Here is a 25,517-nt window from a genome sequence, read left to right on the forward strand (position 1 = left end):
GTGGATCCTGCTCTGAAGATGGATATTGTCGAGCCTCGCAAAGATAAGACCAGAGGCGTTCTCTTCCAGCTGCATCCTGTCACCCTCCTCAACAGCTAAAAAGTCACTGTCGTTCTTGCATTTGTGTTGAAATGAAACTGGTTCCAGTGATGTACTTGAGAAGGTGCCTGGATTTTCTTTAATTTATATTCAGAGGAGCATATTTTTTATGTTTACATGGGACTGGAGCTCCCAGCAGCACAGCAAAATCCTCAGTCCTTAATTTGTTGTTTGCAGTAATCACTGGAGTCGTTATTCCCTGTTTTAATAAGTGGCTGTTAATAAGTCAGGTAAAGTTCATTGATGAGAATCATCTTGTTTAGCTCTCTGTATAAGCACTTTAGCCGTGGGCTATTAAAAATACCTGTTGGCAACAGATGAGGCTCGTCAATCAGTCTTCATTCAAACATAGTTTCATTGTGACCCAAGAGTCAGGTTAAATATATCCCCACAGCACACACACACACACACACACACACACACACACACAAAACTCCTACTATGAGATGAGAGGTGTGTTTGTGCCAGAATTCACTGGCTTGTATTTATAGCTCATCATTCCCGGTCTTCCATCCAAAGTGTTAACACGTCAAACTTAGCTTTGGTGTCGCACACAGTCTCATCTTCACTCAACCTGAAGGCGCCTTATGAATATGAACTCGTCAGTAAAGTTGCTGAGGAGATGTTATACATCAAGGTACATTTATTTTTCTTATTCTTGTAATTAAATACATAGTGTAAGTGCAAATAGTTAGAGTCCAGGGTCTAAAGAACTACAGAGTATAGTTGAACATAGTACAAAGTTGGACAGTTATTCAAACAAGCTAAATATCACCAGATACTCCTTGTCTTCATAGTAGTTGTACAACAGTACCTAAAACATGAGCGTGTGTATTGTTCCTTATGGTTATACAAAAGCAAAAACTCTACAATTACCACATCTAAGACGCATATTGTTAAATTATGTTGTGCTTGGAAACACCAAAAGGAAATCATTTTTGCTATGTATATATATGGACATATACTGAGAGAAGCCCTGTCTGCTAACTCAGAAACATGAAGCAGTATTTAACACTGGCAGCAGAGCACGTCTGTGGGCATTTAGCTTTTTTGTGCCAAACCATACAGTTTGTGGTAAGCACTGCAAAGCAAAAATGTAGCGTGATTTCAAAAACTGCACAAAAGATATCAAATATTATTTACCCAAGGCTCGACTTCATGCACTTTAATAATAAGCAACACAAAAAAAGTCAGTTTCTTTTTTTGTTTTCGTAGGTTGTGTACTCGTCTACCTAGAAACAGGATTATGTACGTGTGACTGTGTGTGTTAGTGTTTAGACTGCTATAGACAGGGTGACGGTTTCTCCAGTGGATGCTTTTAGAGAACACCAAGATGACATAGCACTATGCCCCACAGATGACGACCAGGCTCTTCAACAGTGAGCGAGCTGCCTGACTCTGAGCTGGACTGGACTGTCAGCTTCACGGTGAGACAGACAGGTCTACTCCTCCTTCCTCTTGGCCCCAGGGATCTTCGCTTGGATCCTGTACAGAGAAAACAGGCTTCGATACCATGTGTCCAAAAAGGTATTTATTCTAGATTATATTATGCTTATTCAACTTTGTTTTAAACCTCCTGCTATTTTCTTAGTCTCTCTTTTTATGGCAGTCAACAGAACTGACCGTCAGGTTTTACTAAAATTGGCAAATTGATAGTGGCCAGTCCAAAAAAACTGCAGCTGGACATTTTGGCATCCATTAACCCTTTAAAAACCTATAAACTTCACTCTCTAATTTTCTGGGTTAACACAATTTAGGAATAAATACAAGTGTGTTTCAGTCAGTTAGACAGAGCAGCTGATCCACTTGATCCCAAGCAACATGTTGGCGTGTGCAGCCTTTTTTTTAATCTTAAAGTTCCAGTGTGTAAGATTTAGGGCAGCGCTGGAAAAAAGCGCTGTCTGTTTTGGATGGGAGAAGACCTCTGCAGATAATTCGTCTCCTGGTAAAATCTCCTGAGCAAAGAACACTGACAGAATTCTGACCGGAGAAGTTTCAGCTGATTGCGATCTGTAATCTCCACCACTACGTGTCACTAAATCATACACACTGTTCCTTCAAACAGACTTGATAGTCCAAACTGTTTATTCATAACGTGAATAAAGCTTGCAAATTGAAAGGTTTGCAGAGCACAAACGCTCTTTTCAGCAGCGCCCTGCTTACACACAAATACCTGGAAGCCCCTCAATACATCTACAGTGTCATCTGCTGGCTACTGAGCAGAGGAGTAAGGGTTAAGTGCCTTGCACAAGTGCACAATAGTAGCTCTAATAGAGGAACAGCAGGTGCTGTTCTTGTAATTGTTTGCCTTAGACTCCTCATTGTGTTTGTGTGGACTGAACTCATATGGCTAAATGCTAGCAGCTATATTTGTTCGTATATTGTAAATGAACTTTGAACAAAAACTCTGAATGTCAGACACTCACTTCCCCACCACAGAGTTGACCTGGGTCCGTATTAGTCCCACGTACTGATCAATCTGTGCCTGAAAACAGAGGGAAAATGACGGGTGTCAATACTGGAAAATTATTGTATTCACTAAGGTTCACTTGAGTTTTTGTGAAGCTCAATTTCGTACCTGATGTTTCTCATAGACCACAGGCATGGTGAACATGGAGACCACAGCTGTAAAGGCATGGAGAGAGTGATGGTTAATGTATTCTGACCTACAGTGGGAATATGTTCAGACAGGAACACACGTGTATCAGCAGGCCCCTCAGCACACACCAACACTTATCTAAGGTAAACTGGAAAAGTAAACAGATACTGTACGTGCTCGACAGTGAAGCAAATATGTTAAAGAAGTGAATTAAGTTCTGGCATAATGATAAGGACACACTATACTTCTCATTAATGACACGTTATAATGTAGTACGTGTATTCTGTTCGAGTCCTCTAAGATCATTGAATTTCTGACACTCAAAAAACAAAAAGACTGAACATGTGTGAGTCAACAGCAATGCTGAGTCAGGATGACCTCACCTAGGATGAGCAGTGTCAGGCCATTGAAGAGAGCGCCCACGTAGGTCAGCAGCCACATCAAAACAGCAAACTGAAACAGATACAGACATGTTTTAATCTCTATAACCTGCACGTTTGACCGTATATATACATTGTTTTGGTGTCTGCGTTCTTAGTTTTGTGACATGAGTCACAAAGCCCCGCTAGTGGCCCTGAGAGGCAGAGCTGATCTTACGCTGTACCTGAAGGTGGTGCAGTTTGAAGTAACTGACAGATAATGTCATCCCTTGCTAGCAATGCTAAAAGGCAAACAAGCGAGTTTGAGGCAAACCTTCAAGGAGTCAACCAGATCTTGTACAAGGAAGAGCCTGCGGAGCTCCTTCATACAGGTGTTGGTGTACAGCAGGATTTTGTCGGCATATTTGCTAATCTGGTCCTGGGATAGAGCGATTTCGATCTCCAGGTAGGCTCTGGTAACAAAGACAGGGTTGGAAACAGACCTTTTCAGTACCTTTCAGTGAAATCCATAAACCTTCAATGATCTTATATTTTACTTACTTGAAAGGATGTCCCTCATCGGTCTTCTGCACAGCCTGCAGGACAGACTTGTAGATCCTGAAGCTGATGGTGGCAGAGAGGGCTGCTAGGGCTAAGTAGGCTCCGACGCTGACCACGCTGAACTGGGTCAGGGAGAAGAGGAGCAGAAGCACGCTGCTGAACACGGCCCCCGACTGCTTCACATTCCTCCAGTAGAGCAGGTCAATTGCTGCGAGGGAAGGACAGAACAAGGACAAACAGGGTTAGGACCCACAAGCAGCATGACCTGACCTCTCACTCTGTGACAAGCAGGCCCGGGCATCCACGGACGTATCAGTTTCTATGTGGATTAGGCTGCAGCGGCGCGCTACACACCACACATTTGGGTCAAATATCTGGAAGCTGTTCACAACCCAACGTCCTCAGAGATCCCCAGCTGTCACGTGATCCTGTTTTAACCCAGCTTCCTAACCTAGCTTTTCATTAGGTTAGAGTGAGCTGAGGAGCTGCGAAGTGGCGCGAGTGACAATTTGTCAGTTCAGTTTCTTTACTCCTATATATAGAGCGACCTTTGAAGAAGATAATAGCTGACTCTGACTTGTCAACGAAGTGCCTCAGTCTGTGATGCCACGCTCAGGACTGGTGGGACTTCACGTTTACATCTGACGTGTACTTATCAGTCCCACCTGGTCTGGTCTCATACGTATACAAACATACATGCAAAACAGGCGGAGGGATCGGCATTACGCTGAAGTTACACCTGCACCTTCTGCTCCCAGAACAGAATTAATGATTGACCTGTAGCTTGTTGAAGGCAGCAGCAGCAGAAATAGAAGCGCTATCAGTAGCTCACAGATAACGGTTCAATGTGACCTGGCCAGACAAGCAGATCTGTGGTCAGTGAAGGATAACAGTGCTTCAGTGTGGCGTCTCATCAATGCAGTGAAACAGCATGATTTCCCCAAACTTATACAGGAACAAATATCACGCCTGCAAGCACCCTATGCGTCTTGCTGCACCATTTTCCTTTTATTCTAACATGTTCTTTGTCTCACTTCTTTGGGTGGTGGGGCCTGAAATCCAAAGCCACTGGCAAAGATGAGAGAGAGAAGTGATGAGGAGGATTAGCCCAGTGTACCATTACAGCCGACATGGTCCTCCTCTGGCAGTCGTCTGTGTCGGCTGGAAACACGGGCCTGTTTCCATGAGAACTGTCGGCTGCTTGTTTCACCTCCGCCACTGCGTGTCTAACAGTCTTACCAGGGGTTACCGCTCATCCGTTGGTACCAACACCTGGAAATCCGTCGTGTCACGTAGAGAGGCAAGCAGAACCAGTATGTTAATACAAACTTTGGTGCCCGCGAAGAAGAGAGAATCGCAGGTTAAGGTCTCTTGGGTGTCTTACTCTTCCTCTCTGAGCTGTCCGCCTGCCTGCCTGCTCTAATTTTAGCCGTGGAGCTGTGAGCAGCATAGTGATGACGGCCATCTTTACTCTCCACTAAAAGGCATCTGTGGATGCCAAAAAGGCAGGCTAACCCTGGATGGCAGAAGAACACAGATTGTGATTAAGTGAATCTCTGCTACTCACACACTAAGAGTCTACACTGTAAAATGACAAGTATAATCTGTCTTTTCCTGTCACTAACCAATAGTGACTTACAGTACCTATCCGTCCCCACCCACCCCCACGATCAAATCAAAGACACTACTCATTCAGAAACAGAACAGGATCCATGTGCCTTCACTGCTGTACATGCACCACTCCCCACAGAAGCCATTGTTGCTGCCACCACTGACAAACTGTCCATGTGGTTACTGATTTGCATGGAGATGCTCTCACACACACACAGACGGGCGCAGGTAGCACAGACAGCAGCTGTTACAGCACACAGACACATCAACAACAGACAGCTCTGCTCGAGACAGGTGTTGACCGGCAACAGCAACTGCGCCTTGTGATGTGCTGCACAGACTGCACGCAGACTGGAAAAAGCTTTAGCTAGTGCTGTAGAAGCGTGTACTGACCTGCGGCTCCCATGGCTGAACAGGGAAAGAGGCAGCTGCTTTATCCACGGACAAAAGGAGAGCACTGAAGGGGGAGTCCCCCCTGCACAGGAGGGGAGGGGCCACAGCCACACCAGCAAATCAGCATCCGCCTGCGCAGGGGGACTGAGGAAGGGAGGGAGGGAGGGAGGGGGGCGTCTATGGGGTGCGGTTGCCAAAGAATCACATTGCAATCCAGCACACACACACTAACACACACTAACACACACATACAAACACACTCTCTCTCTGTGAGCTCTTTTATGCCCAGGCTTTTAAGCGCAGCCCCGCTGACACGTGATAAAGACTGCCAAGCAGCGACTAAAATAAAAGACAGTCAAATCAAAATGGAAAATGAAACCAGAGTCCTCTTACTGTGCATCACGTGACTTCAGTAGCTAAAGATGAGACCGTTAATATTGCACGCTAATAAACCGTACAAAATGTAGCCATGTTCTACTCCTCCATTAAAATGCTTCAGTGCTGAGCACCTGCCTGATGCAGTTACCATAGTTACCGTGCTCCATTTTCTCTCCACCACTCAACGAGAGATGGAGAGACGAAGGAAGGGAGGGGCCGAAAGTGGAAGGGAGAGGGGAAGAGACGGGGAGGGAGGGAGGGAGGGGAGAGAGCCTTCCTTTGGGAACAGTGAGAGATTCATTTGCTCTGAATCTGGGGAATCAGCAGCACATAATGTGTCTCTACACCCCGACTCATGAAGACAGCCTCTCCCTTTATTGTGGAGCACAAAAGGACAATGGCAGGTTTAACACGAGGCCAGTTAGTCGTCAAGCCTGTTTCAAGAAAATAAGAGAGACAGTGTGTATGAAGGGCTTTAAGATTAACCGATAGTCACATGGCAAGCTCAGACATTACGAATCTGTGTCTAATTTCTAATTGAAAGAATAAAAATGCTCATTTGTGTGGCGCAGCTTGTTCAGACTAGACGACAGTTGGGATGACATTTCGATTATTTACATTTGAAACTTTTTATGTTAAGGCATGCACCAAATATAGAAAACCCAGCTAGTTTTTGACAGTAGCTAAAACTGAACTGCTCAGTTTAATATACGACACGCAGGATGTTGAACCAGAGCACAGAGGAAGTACGAAAGCCAAGCTCTGTTTGTTGACATGACTCTTGCCTCTGATATTCAACACAAACAGCGAGCAAAAAAGCAGAGCAAATGATTAACACCAGTGACAATAATATGATTCCCCCTCCCCCTTTTCTGTAGTGAAACTAGTTTAGCCTGACCTCATTAAATCACTGAAGACATCGTTGTGGCCTCAAACAAGCCATCAACCAGAGTGAGCAAACATGCAAAGGGACTCCTGCAGCTGAGATTCAAGACCTGAGTCTCAGACTTGAACTTCAGCATGCTGTGTTTAGGTTTGGGTGTGACAGTATGAATGTCAAATTCAAAATCAGAGTGATAGTTCTGAGTTTTTGATGTAAGATGGTTTGAGTTACTCACTTAATACTGATGCATGAACATTTGCTGGAGTTTGTGCAGACAGCAATACCTCATTAATTGGACAGGTTGTCCAACAGAAATAATACCTTCAGTGTATTTCTAAAGTTAGATTCTTCTCTCAGACCCCTCTATTTATCAATATTTTTAAATAGATTGAAATATATATTACGTCTAATAAACAATGCATAGGCTCATACAGAAGTAATCCCTCTCAATCATCGCTTACGACCCATTACTAGTGTGTGGCAGTATATTCCTCAGCCTTCTACTTGTATTTTTAATTTTCTGTGTTAGGGATGTTTATGGGCGTGTACCTTCCCAGTGCTAAGGTGAGGTCAGGGCTTTATAAAAAGGTTGCGACGAGGTGCCAGACTGAAGCCAGTATGCAGTATGTATGTGTGGCATCTTGTCCTGTTTGAATATGTCATGCATGACTCAATTTTGGATATGTCTGCATCATTGTTTTATAATTCTGGAGTAGTATGGTGGCAGTGACTCAGGACTGTGCATGTGCAATGGGAAAGACTAAATATAAAAATGCCTACAGCTTCAAGGTGATGTTCAAACATTCATCTGCAGGAAACAAATCTGCTCAGTTTCATCCTTTGCTGTGCTTAACTGTATCAGCTTAATTTGATGCGTTCCTAATGTTGTGGACAGATCCCATCTGATAGGCTATCACGTTGCAGTCTTGGCCAAAGTAAATGGACAGTGACTCAGTAGAATAATGACAAATGGGGGTTTGTCATCAAGGTTATTTTTTACAAAGCTGCACATCCACAGTGACTGTTGCAGTTTCAGTTGGGAGACAATAACCGGGCCATTCTGTTGCATTTACACTGCTGAGCTAAACTTAAAGATAGAAGATAATAAACCACAGCCAGTGTGGACGAAGGGACGCCATTTTCTCTCTTGGCCCCCTCTACGAGCCCTCCATGCTATGGAAACAGACAGACGGAGGATGCTGTTCTCCGGCCCAGTCTCTGCAAGGTGCCATGGCAGCCGAGGAGATAGGGCTGATGTAATCAGGATGGGTGTGCCCTGGTTACCATGGAGACAGTCTGTCAGTGCCGTCCGGATACTCTGACTACCTCGTTACACAAAAACAGAGCATACGCCATATAAAACCAGCTCCCCTGCACGGTCGCAAAGTGGGGAGGGCGATGACAATGACACGCCTTAGTCCACAACACTAGCATCCATATTAACATGCACCCAAAACAGATGGCTCCCAGTTCCCAGCACACTGGTGTACATACACTTATTTTCCAAAACACCCACCAGCGTCTCTCGCCCCCTCTCCTCTGTGTTTTTTTTTCCCTTTTAATCAAACGCGCACACACGCAGCAGAAAGGATCTGTCATCAGGGCGTGTCCGTGTGAAAGGATGCGCAGGTAAACACTGCTGTTTGATCCCCCAACACTTGACAAATACAGTTAGATGACCAATGTACACATGCAAAACACACATACATTCAAGAACGCACTCCTACGGTGTCATGAATATTTAACCTACATGCAGAGATAACGGTGCGTCTCTCACAGCCACAAAACACAGACAGACTGATGAGCAAATCACAGTAAACACATCAGTACCCTGGCCCTTCCAGCCGCTCCAGGAGCCTTCCTTCTTGGTCACGTCTGCAGTGGCCTGCATGCTGGTGTTCAGTAATGTCCCTGTTCTCTGTCTCTCTTTCTCTTTATGGTCTCCGTTTTCTTCTTTGTCTCCCTCTTCAGCAGCACCGACTCACTCACTCATCCCAGAAAGGCATGAATGGTCGAAAAAAGGATGCGGGAGATAGGTTGAGATGACAGAGAGGGAGGAAGGGAGGGAGGGAGGAAAGGTTTCCAAGGTGCTGCCGGCTCGCGGAGCTCACAGACTGATGCTGTGGAGCAGCGCTGGCTAGAACACAAGGAGCGGGGAAAGTGCGTATGTGTATGTATGTCTGTGTGTGTGTGTGTGTGTGTGTGTGTGTGTGTGTGTGTGTGTGCGCGAGCGCGCGCGCTGGGGGAGGGGGAGGGGGAGGGGGGGTCAAATTGTAAACACCACACCACAGTTGCTGCTGCAGCAAACCATCCATGCAATGATTAAGAGCCTAGGGGGCTAAGAGGGTGGGTGGTGATCGCTGGAGACTAAGCTTTTTTTCTTGAAAGGGAAAGTACACAAGCTTTCACAATAAAAGCCCAAACAGAGCATCACAACACACTGGTGATAGTGGGGGTACAAGCAGTGGGAAAGTTATCCCACATACGCTTTGATGAGACACCAAAGCATTGTCATATACTTTCAAGCATGCCGCTCTGGCTTCCCTTGTAGCTTGTTCGATTTTTTCACTTTGATATTTAATGGTGCAATTAATTTTATAGGCTACAGATAATGGCACATTACCACTGTCTGTGCAGCCTAACGAGTCATTTTAATAGTCTGATGTCATGGTGTAGACCAGACAGCTATAGCAATGTTTGAAGGTGGAAAATGGCTGGACTCTGTGTTGCTAAGGAAAAATATGGCAAACATCCAGGTCCGTTGTTCTTTATTTGCACAGAACAATATTTAAGGTTGTTGCCTGAGATTCAAATAGCTGTTTCCACTATGATGACTCACTGATAAATGAAGAGACAAAGTGCTTATGCTTAAATAATTCATGACAAGAGAGACACTGTGCATTATAGCACAATGGATGTGTTGGTGATTTATGATTTCCTCTCAATAATAATATAATAACAACGTGTAAAAAGCCCTGGGACTGAAGTGCAAAAGAAACCGCACAGTCACTGCGTTGTCAGCACTGAGTAGAAAACAATTCCTTTATAGTTTACGTCATTATTTTAATCCAATCGAAGCCATTAGTCGTCGTCGTCGTCGTCGTCCCCCCCCCGCAGACAGCCACACCTTACACCTTCTGCTCACTGCAGCCTTGACAGGCGTCTATGCCAATACCGACCACAGGGGAAGAAGAAGAAAAGAAAAAAACAGATTTCCCTGGACCAGACTGAACACGCTCCCCCATCACTGTTGCTATGGCAACTGGCGTGGAAGTGCACCATAATATCTACTGGTCTTCAACAGAGCAATAAAGGTGAGCTGCGCCCTCTAGTGGTGGAGAAAAAAACACATGTGACCTGCTTTTTTTAGCATTTCCAGAACCTTCTTACAGTCCGAGTAAACAAAACAAGGACAACCTCTTTTATTTATTATTTGACCACAGCAGCTCTTTATATTACACATTTTAAATTTGCTCAGTCATCACATTCTGGTGCATCAGTAGCTGCGAGTCAATCTACATTCTTTAAGATGTGATTTTTTTTTCCAGCTCTTTAACTGTGAAAATCAAGAGAAAGCCTTCAAAGCCTCTAAGTAGGAGTGTGCCCCAGTTTTGACATCATAGGATTATGTAAACCCACTGTTTACATGGATAGAGAGAACAGCCAATAGAAGTCAAAATACCCAATGCCAACCTCAAATGTGCAGCTTAAACAGCTTTAACTCCTGCTGACTGTGACTGGCATGTTTGACTTATCTAATCACAGAGTGATGAAAGGAGCCAGATGCCATCAAGATGCATAAAGAGTTTCTTTTTTTTTTTAACCTCTGCAATTCCATCATATATGCTGTTGACATTGACTGTAGAGTGATGTTTACAGGTTAGACAGTGGGGCTGTTGAGTTTCAGTCATCATGCATTGTCATAACTGTGAATCAATGCATCCTCACGCTGCTTTTCTCTCTCAAATGTTCCACCAGGGGGAAGCAGACCTCAGGAAAGTACAACACTTCCCACCCTCCCCAGCAGACGACACACTCAGCAGTGGAACATCCCATCCTGTTTACTTTCCCAGCCTTGTCAACAAAACAATGTCAAAGCACACCATGCAGGTAGCTACCCGGAGGTAAACAAACACAAGTACTGCGTTAGTGATTAGAAATAAGCTGTCAATCATTTACAAACTGTTTTTTACCCCTCGATATATGATGGGGGAGGCTATGAACATGAATGCACATGCGATAGAGCTTTCAGTAGAGCATGAAGACACATTAGCACACACGACACTACCTGTTCCACAAGCTGACAGCACTATTTCTGGAAAGCCAGTACTCAAGATAGCAGCTTACAAGCCAAGGTGAAACCACTGCAACACTGAAAAGATTACAGACATATTTTGTGAGATCTTATTTCTTCAAGCGGCAGTAACAATGAGATTTCTAACATTTCTGTGAAGAGGTGAAAAATGTATCCTTGAGAAAACACCACGTTCTGGGCAAAAGAGGCGATAAAGATTTCTAAGACTGACCTTTTTGTTTATCAAAGCCCTGCAGGATGATTGAAGCAGTAGACTTTCCCAGGTCTCCTTTGCCCTCACTGGTGTGCTTGTGCATGTCGTCCTGGTGGGGCCTCTCCGATCGCACCTCTGGGGGCACAGCAGCAGTGGGCGGCTTGGGCTTGCTGGGGCGATCTTCCTCTGTTTTCACGGGGGTCTTGACCTTTTCTGTGATCAGAGGCTCGGCTGGCACCGTCTCAGCTGTGCTATGTGGAGGCACAGAGCTGGGAACCAGGGGAGAGGGAGGGCTGACTCCCTGTTTGGGGCCACTGAAGCCCTGCTCTCTCTTTGGGCTCTCTTCAGATGCAGACTCAATGAAGAGATCACTGTCAAGCTCTGCCTCTCTCTCCTCCCTCAGAATGCTGTAGGCTGTGGGTGGAGCGTGGTTGCCTGCTAGGCCGAAACCACCCTTGGCAACTGGGGGATTGTCAAAGGGGTTGTTAGGCTGGCTGAAAGTGCCCTTGCTGTTAGGCGGCTGGGCAAATGGGTTGCTAGTGGCCTTTGGAGGCTCCTCAGACACCAGCTCAATCTCTGAGTCTCCAGACTCTGCACTGCTGCCATCATGCTCCCTGCTGCCTGCCTTTGTGCTTGGACTGCTTTTGGAAGCTGCAGGCTTCACTGCATCAGCCTTGAACATGTCATGGGAAGGGAATTCTTTCTCTGTTCACAAAGAAATGCAGAGAAGAGTGGACATTCAACTCTTCATTCACATTACAGGCATAGAGTATCTGCACATAAATCTTAAAAGAATACTTCGCCAACAAAATGATCATTTGTGTATCAATGAGTCACCCTGTGTTACATTGAATTTTTGAAGAATACTTTGTTTTTCTAGCATGCCTCCACAGTGAATGATATACAAATGATCCTTTGTAACTTCCGATGACTTGCTCAATACAATTTTCCTGCTACAAACTTACTTGGTTTGGTATGACCAGTAGCTGTTGATGGCTAACATAAACTAATGTTAACAAACTTTATATAGTTATTGTTGTAAAGCTGTTGTCACTAAGTCAGTTTGCTGACTTCATGATTCTTCTCAATTTTGCTACTGTTATGCATCACTTTAAAGACAAGTTCTGAAATAGCCATGACTCTGATGACCATTATTATGGCATCAACATCTTCTACATGAAATATTTTTGACATGATAAGGTTTCTTGAGGAGTATTTTCACCTAATCAGACAAAAACATGCATACCCATCTAGTCATTTTATCCATAAAACAGTTTCCATAAAGATGCACTATACTCTAGTCTAATATATACTGATGTTGCAGCGTGAAATTCCATATACCATGATGGGGAATTTTGACAACAGGGGCAACTTCTGCGACAGGTGTATGTGTGCTGTGCTTACGTGTTGGTGAAGCATTGGGAGTGGAAGCGGGGCTCTCGTCTTCTGGCTCTGATAGTGTCACGGTGGGAACCCCCTGTAAGCCCACACTGAGGACATTTTCACGCTCAGACACGCTGACTGGAGGGGGTTGTTGCTGCGGCTCAGTCTTGGTAGTTGGAGGCTGGGACTCGGTCAGGGTGATCTTCACTGGGCTGGCCGTCTGTGGGGTGCCACCCAGGTTTCGGTAGGAGCGGTAGTCTGACAGCTCTTCATCAGATGGCTCCTCCACATACGGGAAAGAGTGGGAGCCCAGTGCTGGACCCAGGTTTTCCTCTTCCTCCTCGTCATCCTCATCTCTCCCAGGATTTTTATCCATGTAGCTGCCCAGGGAGTCACGACCAGTTGAGCCTGTGTCCACCAGGCTGTGCTGGTCATGGCGCTCATCCCCGTGGCTGATGTCCATGTAGTTGTAGGATTCTGTCTTATCTGAGCCAAACAGAGATTTTGGCATGTCATCAGCCAGGTTGGAAGTCATCTTGGTGCTGGAGCTGAAGCTGTAGGTGTCGCTGGAGAAGTGATCCAGGCCAGAGGAGCCAGAGGAGGGCTTGGACGGTTTCAGGTCATCCGACAGGTAGGAGGCTTCTAGACCGGATGTGAAGCTCTGATTTGACATCAGGGAAGTGTAGACATCACCATCATCACTCATAGGCTTCCTGAACAGGCCAGACATGGAGTCATCTGCAGAGACTGACAGAAAGAGATAGAACTGAAACTCAGCGCGGTTACACACAGGACACCGCTAAGGAAGAATGACAGCAGTCTGTGTCATACGATGAAATCAAATCAGCCTGCCTGAGCTGTTTGATTAATAAAAACATCCAGTCAAACAACCCTACACTTCAGCTGGCGCTGCTGTCAGGGAGAGGGGCTGTGGCACTGCACAGTCAGACTGGGTGCTCGGCTGTGAAGATCAGTGAGGCAGCAGTAACAGAGGGTACTTGTACCCAGAGCGGGACAAAGGAGAATTGTTCAGACCCCAAAAAACCACAGTGCCACAACCAGAGTCTGTTCTAAATCATGCGGGCAAAGGGCTGTCTGTAGTCACATCTCTGCTCTGTAATCACTAATCTTGCATCTCCCCCAAGGGCATGGGTTTTATTTATACATTGAGGAAAACACGTATGAAACTGGGGGCCCTCTGCCAGAGAATTTAGAGCATCAAACACTTCATTTCCTGCATTCTGGTGAATTTTTATGCACCAGTTGCATTTTCTACATCAATTTATGTTGCAAATGTCTTGAATTTTGACAAAATAAAAGTTCTCTGCAACTTCTGATTATACTTATTATTGGAGGGGACAAATGCACACGTTCTAAATATTAAAAAGGATGTGTCCCCTGCATCCCCCTCAAAATCTTCACCTACAAACTACCCCAACAAATCAGTGTCATGAAAACAAACACACATAAGATATGAACAATATACTGCATGTGTAAGCTACTCAGTCCAAAGTTTAAATGACTTAAGTGAGGCTACAATAGGTTGACAAAACTCTTCCATGATAAATGTATAAAATAATAAATATGTAAAACACAGCACACTCACTGTAATATTCAACACACACACACCCAAAACTGAAATAATATTTACAACAGTAATACAATTGTAGTGCTGATAGTGTTTTCAGCTACTATTAAGAATTAAAAAGCGACAGATGTTGGCTGTGAATTTGTGTGTGCTCTGCTGTAAAATATCACTCAACATCTCACTGAATAATTTGTTGCAGTGCTGCAGGGAGACGATAAGGATGCTCATATTACATATGATGTGCAAAACAGGAAGAGACGGACTTGATAGCGATGTTATTTCAAATCATCTGGTCAGAAGTCAAGGTCAAGAATTCAGATTTGTTGACTTTTTCTTTAAGTCATGCAGCTCCACCAGTAAACACACTGCCTCATGTTCATACACAAGCGTACACACAGTATTCACACTCAAGCACGTACTACACACCACCACACATCTGATGCTAGTATATTTGTTGTGCTGTGTACAAGTCAGAGTTTATACTTCCACATACTGAGCTCCTCCTCCTGCTCTCCAGCCCTGTTTCTCCCAGGGCAGCGGTGGTGCTATAAATAGGCTGGGTCCAGCTGCTGGGCTGGATGAGGGGGGAAGATTTAAAATAGCAGCCTTAGGGTTAGCTCTGGAGGATGCAGACTGACTGACAGAAGACCCAACAGGTCAGGACGTCCCGTCCCTCCCGTTGCTTCCTCTAAAAAGCCCCACCACCCTTCCCTTCTGCTGCCTTTCCTACTTCTGCTCCCTCAGTCATTAACAATACATCATACCGCAGTACAATGGCATAAACACTACACACCCATGCTGGGACATGGGAGGGCTGATGTGACATGGAGGAAAAAGCAAAGCAGGCCCTCTCTCCTCTCTCCTTCTTCCGAATATACCCGGTTATATGTTACTCCCCTCATCCCCTGGGCTCAAACGGGGACGTAACATTCTGATTATTTTGTATCTAATAATGTCTTGTAGATCTAAACTGCCTATGCATCCGAGCTGTTTGCGACACCGACGGGCCAGCTGTTGAGCCAGTTCAGCGACGTGAATGCCCTTGATGTACTGCTAAAGAGAACCAATGTATAATCCTCTTAGCATACTACCATCGTATAGGTCCCATCAGCCATCACCCTGGCAACACCATCATAATCTTACACTCTCTGATTCACTGTACAAATACGTAGTGTGTGGATGTGGGAGGCACTCAGGGCCACTACAAACTGTGAAGAGAGGTGATCTCTGGTGCTGCCAACTGTCAGTAATCCTGTTGACTGTAGGCAACACACCCCCTCTTTCTCTATTAACCCATTCTACGTAACAACACGGATATACTCACCAGCGGTTGCGTGAGGCATATGTAGCAATAAAGAGACTGGTGCTTGTCTTAACTGTCGTGAGGGCAGCCGCTCTGGGCAGCTACTTGACAAAGTTGGTATGTTGAGATTGAGGGTATTTTGAATCTGCTGATATGGTGTAGCACCCAGACACTGGAGGAAAAAATAACAACCCACAAGGCTGAAACAAATGCTTTGCTGCGCTTAGATGGGATTGGACATGACAACAGAGGAATTCTCAGCTCACACTGTAGCCACACAACATAATCATGTCACTGAAGGGATGGTGTAGTTAAATAAATAAGTCCTGGTGGATGTGCTGTGAAGGGGCAGTCCTTTTGTTGTCCTCTGTGCAGCCAGTGCGGCTGCGAAACTAATGCAGCCTGACAATGTGTGCTACACCGAGGCATAGGCTCCTAATTATCAGGCTACAGACAAAAACACGTGAGCACAGTCGATATCAAAAGAGCCGGAGTTGCAAAATGAATATATTACCACTTTGAAATTAAAGGGTTTACTGAACTGCATGTGGGACTCCATGCACAGCAGGGTTTAGTCCCTTGAAGACACTTACTGATCCACTGCAGTTGTGTAATTAAATGAATAAACTAATGTGATGGCAAAGGGATTTTAAAATCAGTCCAAATTTTTCTCAAAAACAGCTGTGTTTGCGAGTGCCGAGAACACCGTGTTGAAGTCCAGTGCAAACACAGAAGAGATGCTGCTGACTTTCTCTGTCAGTCTGTGTTGTCCAAGCACACACCATCATTATAAGAAAAAACTATCTAAATCAAGAATTCCAGTATGTTATTTTCATTGCCTCGGGAAGTTCAATCAATATTTGCAAACATGAGCTACTCTCTCTCTCAAAGCCAGAAACCAGAGAAGTACGTCTCAAACATATGAAGTCATAGCCTGGTTTTGTGGACCCACTTATTGTTTGCTTGCTTTTTTGTACCCGAATGAGCTTTGTTTTATTGTAGTGTTCTCTGCTCTGAAACAAAAAATGTGCCCATATACTCAGGCAGACTGTTCTCAGGCACTTTTTTATGTTTTCCTACAAAATTCATATCACATGTACTATTGAGCCAGTAATTCATGTACAATCCATGTATTTGGGAAAGCTGCAATCACGTAACCAATACGCTAACGGGATGGGAATAAAGAAGGAAGCGGTACCGTAAGGAGGATGGCTGGGGTGGTAGACAGGTCACAAAACACAGGACTTTCCCCCAGGAGACTGGTGTTTGGAACCATGTAAACTTTGAGGTAATCTAGGCTATGTCATCACCATGTTTCTTTTCCTAAACCTTACCACAGTAACTTTACTTGACTAAACCTAAAGATACCCAACCATGTTTCTTTTCCTAAAACTAGCTACAGTAACTTCCTGTTAAGTTTACATGAAATACCTATGGTCATTCATGGGGTGCTAATTTGTAGGATATCTTACTAATTGTTGTATGATACGTTGACTCAGAAAGTTCCCCTGGGTGCTCTGTGTCATCTATAACATCTTGCTCAATTTATTGTTTATGGAGCAGCTTGATGAGCTCACAGGTTTGCATTTTAGCACTCTAGCTTTTGGATGTAGGAGACAGTTAAGGTTTGCTGCCATTTTTGGACTGTCTTAGGCCATAGGAATGATACATGAATTTTGAAAATGGGCATATTTCCCCCTGATTTTAACAGTAGTGCACTGTAATGACTCCATTACTCTGTCTATGACCCTCTCGACTGTGGTGTTACCTTACAAGAGTTCTCTTTCACTCTATGACCTTGTGGAAAGCAATCCATCAAGACACTTACTGTGCTCTCCTTTCAAAGCCATCTGTGCCTTCAACATTAAATAATATGCTGCAGCTTTATTATTTCAGATATAAACTGCCGTGTTTACTTGGAACTGGGCAATACTTTGTTGAGAAACTGATTTTAAAAACATGGATGATGCAGAAGGACTGACTTGGTTGTACACATAATATGAAACACTTAAATTAGCCAGTCATACTACCTGGAGAAAGCCTGGGAAATGAAAAAAAAACATCAGTAAAAACTATAGACATGCCTAGTTCTTTTCTTTTTCCTGTAATTTGATGTACAATTTATTTAAAAATGTTCACACAAAAATGTTATTTGAACATAAAAACACATCTAAGTATTAGTTGTATGAAGAATGATGGTATAATACAGGGGTAGGCAACCTTTGGCTCCGGAGCCACATGCGGCTCTCTCGACCCTCTCCAGTGGCTCCTTGTGGCTTTGACATAAAAATATATGGAAACTAGTAACGGTTATTTTTTAACATTCAGTTTTTATTTGTCATTGTTGTAGGCCTAAATTGATTTTTGCATTCTACAATTGTAAAAACGTGCAGCCTATACATCGAATTAAAACATGCTTTAACATTTCATCAACTGAAATGTGAGTCATATGTCTACGTCCTGGTAGCGTTTCCTCTAAAAAAAATTTCGACCAGAGTCTCCGAAAAAGGAAAGTCTTGGAGGACAATGGAGGATTTATTAATGTGTGGACAGATTTATTTGCTTTCACCACCAACGCTGCAAAGTTAAAGTACTGACTAATTATAAATAGCAAACTGCAGAGTAGCCACCGTGTAGTAAATCATATTAATGAATGCTCATTATGAGACCTATTCATAATGTTGATGGGCTAATTTAGACTTAATATGCTGTTACCTTCATTCAGATATATTTTGCTGCTCCAGACAGATTTTTTTTTCTTGTTTTTGGCCAATAGTAGCTCTTTCAATAGTGAAAGTAAAAGCCTCTGGTACAATATGAGAATACTATATCAAGTCCCTTACTTATTTGTTACAGCCAGCGTTGGGAATGTTACTTTTGTAATAGGTTACAGATTACTAGTTACACTGTTAAAAATGCAATAAGTAATGTAACTATTTCAGTTACTTATCAAAGTAATGTAATTTATCACATTCGATTACTTTGATTATGATTATCTTTCTAACAAATGTTTTAAACTGGGCAATGAAACTGATGGTTTGACATCAAACATTTTGATGTTGGCTGCACTTTCACTGCTTGTAAAGAAGCTTTACACTGTACAGTAATGTAAGAGCCCTTTTCTGACTTCAGGAGGAAAACACTGTCGAAATTCCAGCACTGAAAGGTGCTCTTGTGCAACAACATGGCCACCCACTTTGGCGTGGTCAGCTGATCACATGGCAGACTCAGGCTGTTCAGAGCATTGCGCATTGATTTGATTGGCAGACGAGAAATTCAAACAAGAGAACAAATCAAACATTCAAAATTTTAAGCGCATGCTGCAAAAAGAATGGAGTCTGTCAGTACGTAGGGACAGCTCCTCGTAAGCCATCCTACCCTTGATGGTGTTGTACTCAAGTTTGTCCCAAAGGTTTTGCTGACCTACGTTGTCAGGAAATATGTCAAAAGAAGGCATTCTTGCATGGGAAAAGATGCAAAGAAGTATACCATAAAACTTCAATTAAAAGCCTAGTCCCAATTAAACACCCAGTCCCCATGTCTAGCCCCATGGCTACACATTTTGACAAATAAACAGCTGTCTCAATTAGACGCCTGGTCTGGTTGCCAACAGTTAATTTTCAAATTTTTTAAAGTTCTATGGATGTGTAAAACCAGGTTGTTGGCTACCTCAAATTATGTCTCCATTCCTCAATTACCCTGTAAGTTATTCATATTCCTTTAGTCCGTAAGGGTCCTCAGATCAAAAGAATCAAAAGGGTTTTCATAAAAATTAATCCAAAATGTGAGTATTGTTTTAACAGGATAAAGTGGTGTTTTGTCAGTATGCCGGGAGCCGTAATCCTCGAGTGCTGTAACTCTCTCCCTGGTGTGCTGTCTGTTGGAGCTAGATCGAATGAACAATTTATAATTGCTATATTATCTGAAGCCTAATTTTTAAACAAGTAATATTCATACTGGTTTAAATAAACAATTTGATTGTCTTTGATTGTCTCATCTTTGCTGAGCAACAGTTTTGTGTGAAAGGAATTAAAGGCCCTTTCCCAAATATAGGCCTGTTGATTTCAGTGATTTAAGCAAATAATATCCCTGGCTATTAATTGAAGTTTTACGGTAAGCTGTTTATCAATAAGAATTTATTTTCTTGTAACCCTGTTGTAATCACCAACCTTTTGATTAGTAACTGTAATTGAACTACATATTATTCTCAATAACTGTGACAGATTACAGTTACATTTATTTTGTAATCTACAGCTCCAGTGTGTAGGATTTAGTGGCATCCAGCGGTGAGGTTGCAGAACTAAAACTTCTCCTGAGTACCAAGTATGTAGGAGAACTACGGTGGCTGAGGTGAAAATACTAATGGCCCTATGAGAGCCAGTGTTTGGGTTGTCCGTTATTGTAGAACAACAAGGCAGACTCTGGGAAAGAGGACTGGCTCCCTTTGTAGATAAAAACATATTATTCTAAGGTAATGAAAACAAAATGATTGTTATTTTCAGGTGATTATAAACTAATGAAAACATAGTTATAAATTATATACTATTTCTGCCAATAAATCCTCCTAAATCCTACACTATGGACCTTTAATTACTTAACTCTGTTAGATGCAACTAATTACACCCTAACACTGGTTACAGATTAACAAAAGTACCACTATGACTATTAATGGACTCTGGCTTTAAAAGCTTTGTCTATGATGTTTATGTTCATATTGTATTGATTACAATATCCTTGGCTGAACAAATACATGAATACCGGTCACCAACTATTCCACTTTAAGAAGGAGGACAATGGAGAGCACAGAGACAGTCTTTGCTAAAAGCCAAGGTACAACTAAACTACTGGCAGGGGTCGATAAGAGAACAGCTGTGCTGAGGGATTCAACTGCCCTGAGCTGCATTGATCCAAGACAATGACGACCCACAATTACCCAGTGTATTTACCATTCTTTTAAAAAATCACTGAAGGCCACACAGTACAAATGTTGTTGTTCCAGCAGCCTTTGTCAAAGATAAATCAATGTAGAGACAGTTTAAATTAAAGCTAATCTGCCCCCATTCAGGTTCTGAAGCCGTGGTACGTACAGTACCTGTCTTCCACTGTATTGATTGTGTTTTTCTTGCTTGGATAGAGCTTTATGGATGAATGGAGAGGATGTGGGAGGATCCAGACTGAGTGTCTGCAAGTTGTCTGCTTTGGGTCAAAGCTGTCAATTTAGTGTGACTTTGAATCGGCATTCAACTTCCATTGTGCAAACAGAATTTGGTGTTGAAGAGTGCAGACACAGACAGGAAGGCGGGCAAGTGTAGCTACAATAACCAATACAAAAAAAAAATTAGATGGACTAACACTGTTAAAAAGCGTCTCTGCTGATAGTAGCTCTAATCCCATGAGCAGTTTTGCAATACTCTGCTCGGGGATTACTCCGTACCCACAGGCTAGAGAGCCGGACTGAGGCAGTGAGATCATAAACATAGCATCATATTTCACATGCTGGCTTTTAATTGTTTTCAGGGTAAACACAGGGGATCAAAAGACATGAGGAATAATGATTTATTGATATGATGATAGCGGTAATGCTTTGTTATTGTCCCCCTGCAGTGGAGCTTTTTGGGCAGGGTCTGTCATGCTTTTATCTGTCCTTTTATAACTCAGCATTAGCTAATTGGTCCTGGAGACAGATGAAGATAAATGAGATTGGAAACCTGACAGATAACACATGGGTTGAGCACTCTAAATCATTTTGGAAAGCACACACACAAGTATATTGTGCACCCTATAAGCCGTATTTAATTATGTAAGGTGCCGGACGACATGTTTTTAACCACACGCAAGTACATGCAGGTGCTGGCTCACACCTGGGAGCTGCCCTGCTGACTGCTGACATCTAAGTGCTTCTGTCAGTCAAATACTGAATCAGAGGTGAATGAGAAGACAGTTCTTTATATTTCCTGTTTTGTCCCTGACAGTCTGGCTATTTGAACTATCGGCCCTCTCATCACAGCCTTGGCTCTCTTTGCCATTAAGCCGCTCCCCCCCCTCCTCCTCCTCTTCCTCCTCCATCCCTGTATTATCTTGCATCTTTATCATCTGGTCTGAAAAGACCTAGCACTGCTCGGCCCCCTGGGAACAGGAGCTAAAGGCACAAATGCACTGCGCTGGCTTATGCAGTCCAGCGGAGTCCACTAAGTGCTTTCTCTATCTGACAGATATGGAAAAGACCCAGCCAGACATTATGCTGTCTCATCCTTGTCACTGATGATACGCTGAAACGGAGAAAGACTCAGGTCTAATCCACCTATCCGGGAGTGGACTGTGGGAGAACGTTTCTCATGATTGATGCACTTTGTCAGGATGTGATGAAGTGACTGTTATAATGCACTTTAAGGACTAACAAAGAGCTTGTTGGGAGAAAAGATCTCATAACAAGGTGTCATTGTTTGTGTACCATATGCACTTAGTTGTTTTCGTCTATGCCAGACAGCAGGGGAGGCTATTAGACACACCATGTGCTAAAAACAAGCTGTGGGATTTTCACAGCACTCTTGGACCATCGTCATGATGCAGCAATATCTTTCACAACTTTCTTTCTCTTGAATCCTTCACAGGGTTGGAAACTTTTAAGGATAAAGGAGGCTATGAAGTCTGTGATCTAAGGCTATAAGGTTCTGTCCTGTGGTAATTTAATACAGCTGAAATCAGCATTATCGGCGTCCTGCGGGTAGATCACTGTTGTGAACAAGATTTAGGACAGACACGGATCAATTACCTAGGGAGGCAATTCTAGACATCTTGGAGGGATACTGTTTCAGTCTGTACTGTTCAAATGCCAGACTTTGGTTCTGCCCTCAGTAAGAAAAATCTTTAAAGCTCCAATGTGAAGGATTTAAGGGGATATATTGGCCGATATGGACTATAATGAACAGGTTTTCTTTAGTGTATAATCACCTGAAAATAATAATCTTTGTGTTTTCGTTACCTGAGAATGAGCCGTTAATATCTACATAGGGAGCAGGTGCTTGTCCACGGAGATCACCATGTTGCAACACTATGTTTCTATAGTAGCCCACAACGGGCAAACCAAACACTGGCTATAGATAGCGCCATTCGTGTTTTTGCATGTCCTTTATAGTTAGCAGGCCCTCAGTGACGAGAAGCATCGGAAAAACATTTATTTTTAATGTGAAACTGCTTTATTCAGTGTTTTTATTGGTTTAAATCACAGGGTCTGTGTGTGTTGGAGAGGAAGGGACCTCAGCTCCCAGTTAAAACCTCTTGAACAATGAACACTGCAGGAATTCTATCCAGGAGATGTTTCAGCTGGTTGCAATCTGCAATCCTCACCGGTAGTTGCCACCGAACCCCCTAAAACTTACACACTGCTCCTTTACGTCTTTAAACTCGATATTTTGCTATAATGAACAAGCAAATCAGAGAGAGAAAGTTTGTTACAGACGGGGTGGCTGGGAGTGAATGTCTTTGACAAAGATCAGAACAGACCATAACATGTCTGGTCAAGAGGAAAATGTCCAGTCTGCCCTGCTCAGTGTGATGAGATCTGCACTGTTCCCACCAAGAACATAAGTGACAGAGTGGATTATTTCACTGGTGCGGACACGGCTCAGCAGGAGGCACAGCAATAAAAGACGGCTATTCTGTCTGTTTTTAGGCATCAAAACATAATCTGTGTGTGTTTGTGTGTGTGCACCTACACAAGTTGGAGCTTGTCTGGCACACTTTCACTGAAAGTAGAGCATGTTTTCTTTTTCTAGAAAGCAAGGCCAAACATTGACTAGCCAGTTCGTCGTTTCACATATACTGTAAGCGCAGTCTGCTTGAAAAGAATCATTTTGAGCTTCTGCACTGTTTGTAAATTTTGCAGTGCCTTTTCTGCTAATGCAACTCTTTTAGCTTTGGATGTCTAAGTCATACTTGCGTGGTGAATTCGGTGCCTCAAAGTATTAAAATCTGCATTCAATAATACTCTTGTACTTAACGGATTAACAAAAACAGACATTTTTTTCTTCTTCTTGTTTTTGACCAGCAGCAGCTAACGAAATGAGAGAGGCCTGAGAAGCAGGGAGAGGAAACTAGGCGGCCCTTTTTCTTTTTTTTTAAACATCATCTCATGAATTTTTCAGTGAATTCGTGAATGAAAGTACATGGCTCTAGTTTTGCTAGCCAAGCGAATAGTGAGGCCTGTTCCTTCAGGATTAAAAATAGCAGCATGAGCCGAGCTGTGCTGAGGAGAGTGACGGACTTAGATCTGCATGATGTACCCACAAAAACCACAGCCTCCAGCATCCAATAATAAAACTATATCATCAACAATACCAATACAGGAGTGTAGGACTCCTGTCATTGTGCAGGCTACTTGTTACAGTAGAGCTAATAAAAATATTTTGGTCAGGTTTTGTGCTGTTGATAAACTGTAGGATTCAAGGGCGTATGTTTTGCGTCATCACTGGACACGTATGAAACGGGGGGGTGGGGGTCCTCCACCAGAATATTCTTAACGACAAATACTGAATTTCCTGTGTCCTGGTGAATTCTTATGAACTAATTTGTGCCTTTTCTGCATCAATTGATGGTGTAAATATATGTATTCTGTCAATATAAAAGTCCTCTGCTACTTTTGTGTTTTTATTATGAGGAATATATGCATATATTCTAAATACTGAGGAGGACATGTCCTCTTTATCCCCCCACAAACCTGTTAACCTATGGATTTAATCATTTTTAACCCAGCCAATGGCTATGAAAGCTAGGTAGCCTACTAATCTCTTTATCATCCCTCCACCTCACCATATCAAGAATACAGGTTTTTAGGCTTATACGTGGCAGCTGGTACAACAGGCCATTCAAAGTTCAACAGCCTATTTGTCACTGCATGCTGCATCCTCATCAACCAAACAACTGTGTGTACTACTGGGGAAAACAATAGGTCAAAATTTATGTTTCATAGCTGTCAAAACTCTAACAAAGTCTGAATTAATTTAGTTTTGAAGATGTCTAGTAGTATTCCCTTCAGCATCACAGCTGTGACAGCTGATTTACAAGCATCCTATGGAAGTTGCATCTTTGTTTCTGTGTTTTCAAACCCAGAAGTTTTAACTCAGGCCGTCTGTCGTAACGACAAATCTGTGAAAGATGAACTGCGTGTTTCTCTAGCTGAATCTATCTAAACACCGGTGTGGGTGAGTTAATTCGTGGCAAAATTAAACCCTAATGTGGCTTAAAGACTATAAATTGGTAAACATCGAGACTTAAGTGCGATAACTGCCCGCTTTACCTGTAGATGCAGTTTCCATAGCAACGGGAGGCCTTTTCCCGTCGTCCTGGAAAGGATGAAATTGTTGATCCAGGTCGCCCGCCACCTCGCCGCCTCTCGGCTTAAATTCTTCACGTAGCTCGTCGAAGCGGGTCGATGTGTTCCCAAACAGGCCGTTCCTCTCATAGTCATCCCCAAACCACCTCCCCTCCGAGCCTAGCTCCTCACCGGGCTGAGCGGACATGCTTTTTCCTGTTCTCTGACACAAGATACACAAGCTACAATGCTTCTTCTTCTTCCTCCTCTTCTCTACCGTATGCCGGGGCCGCTACTGTAAATGACAACCTTTTTTTGCTAGGATGTGTGACGGAGACAGAAACACACAAGAGTGCGGCTCCTGGCTGGCGTCTGTCAACTCGAACCTGGGGTTTGTAGACGCCACAGATGAGGCGGTGCGGTCGGTCGGGGAGCAAGAGGAGAGGAGTGAGGTTGATTGTTTTAGTTCACTGCTCCAATGGTGACGTCATGGTGGCCGCGAGGCTCGGGGTTGGCACTTTATTTGGGGCAGAGTCAAATAT

General features: G+C 43.4%; 2 protein-coding genes across 5 annotated transcripts in view; one reads left to right on the forward strand and one right to left on the reverse strand.

The window, feature by feature from the left end:
- The window catches only part of tdrd9 (tudor domain containing 9), a 32,117-nt gene extending 30,879 nt beyond the window's left edge, over nucleotides 1-1,238 (forward strand). The window contains exon 35 of the mRNA XM_033643642.2: nucleotides 1-1,238. Coding sequence (XP_033499533.2) covers nucleotides 1-99 — 99 coding nt within the window. The 3' untranslated portion in view covers nucleotides 100-1,238.
- On the reverse strand, nucleotides 728-25,486 carry rtn1a (reticulon 1a). 4 transcript variants are annotated; one of them, XM_033643644.2, is made up of 9 exons: nucleotides 24,961-25,486; nucleotides 12,796-13,521; nucleotides 11,410-12,096; nucleotides 3,619-3,826; nucleotides 3,392-3,530; nucleotides 3,082-3,151; nucleotides 2,678-2,724; nucleotides 2,526-2,584; nucleotides 728-1,584 (listed from the first exon to the last, which is right to left on the reverse strand). In XM_033643644.2, the coding sequence occupies exons 1-9, from the start codon at nucleotides 25,181-25,183 to the stop codon at nucleotides 1,542-1,544; spliced, it is 2,202 nt and encodes a 733-aa protein (XP_033499535.2). In that variant the 5' UTR covers nucleotides 25,184-25,486; the 3' UTR covers nucleotides 728-1,541. The 4 variants fall into 4 exon arrangements, with proteins under 4 accessions (XP_033499535.2, XP_033499536.1, XP_033499537.1 ...); XM_033643645.2 differs by lacking the exons at nucleotides 11,410-12,096; nucleotides 12,796-13,521; nucleotides 24,961-25,486 and adding an exon at nucleotides 8,714-9,102; XM_033643646.2 differs by lacking the exons at nucleotides 11,410-12,096; nucleotides 12,796-13,521; nucleotides 24,961-25,486 and adding an exon at nucleotides 5,623-5,768.
- Between the last annotated feature and the right edge of the window lie 31 nt (nucleotides 25,487-25,517).

This window comes from Epinephelus lanceolatus, chromosome 15 (assembly GCF_041903045.1).
Source record: "Epinephelus lanceolatus isolate andai-2023 chromosome 15, ASM4190304v1, whole genome shotgun sequence".
Taxonomy (NCBI): Eukaryota; Metazoa; Chordata; class Actinopteri; order Perciformes; family Serranidae; genus Epinephelus; species Epinephelus lanceolatus.

Bases quoted from the DNA above. Each gene is read 5' to 3' on its own strand.
- rtn1a (XM_033643644.2), bottom strand. From the start codon at position 25,183: ATGTCCGCTCAGCCCGGTGAGGAGCTAGGCTCGGAGGGGAGGTGGTTT. The intron at 13,522-24,960 runs GTAAAGCGGGCA...TCTTTCTGTCAG, and splicing joins TATGGAAACTGCATCTACAG to TCTCTGCAGATGACTCCATG. The intron at 2,725-3,081 runs GTGAGGTCATCC...ATGCCTTTACAG, and splicing joins CCTGACACTGCTCATCCTAG to CTGTGGTCTCCATGTTCACC.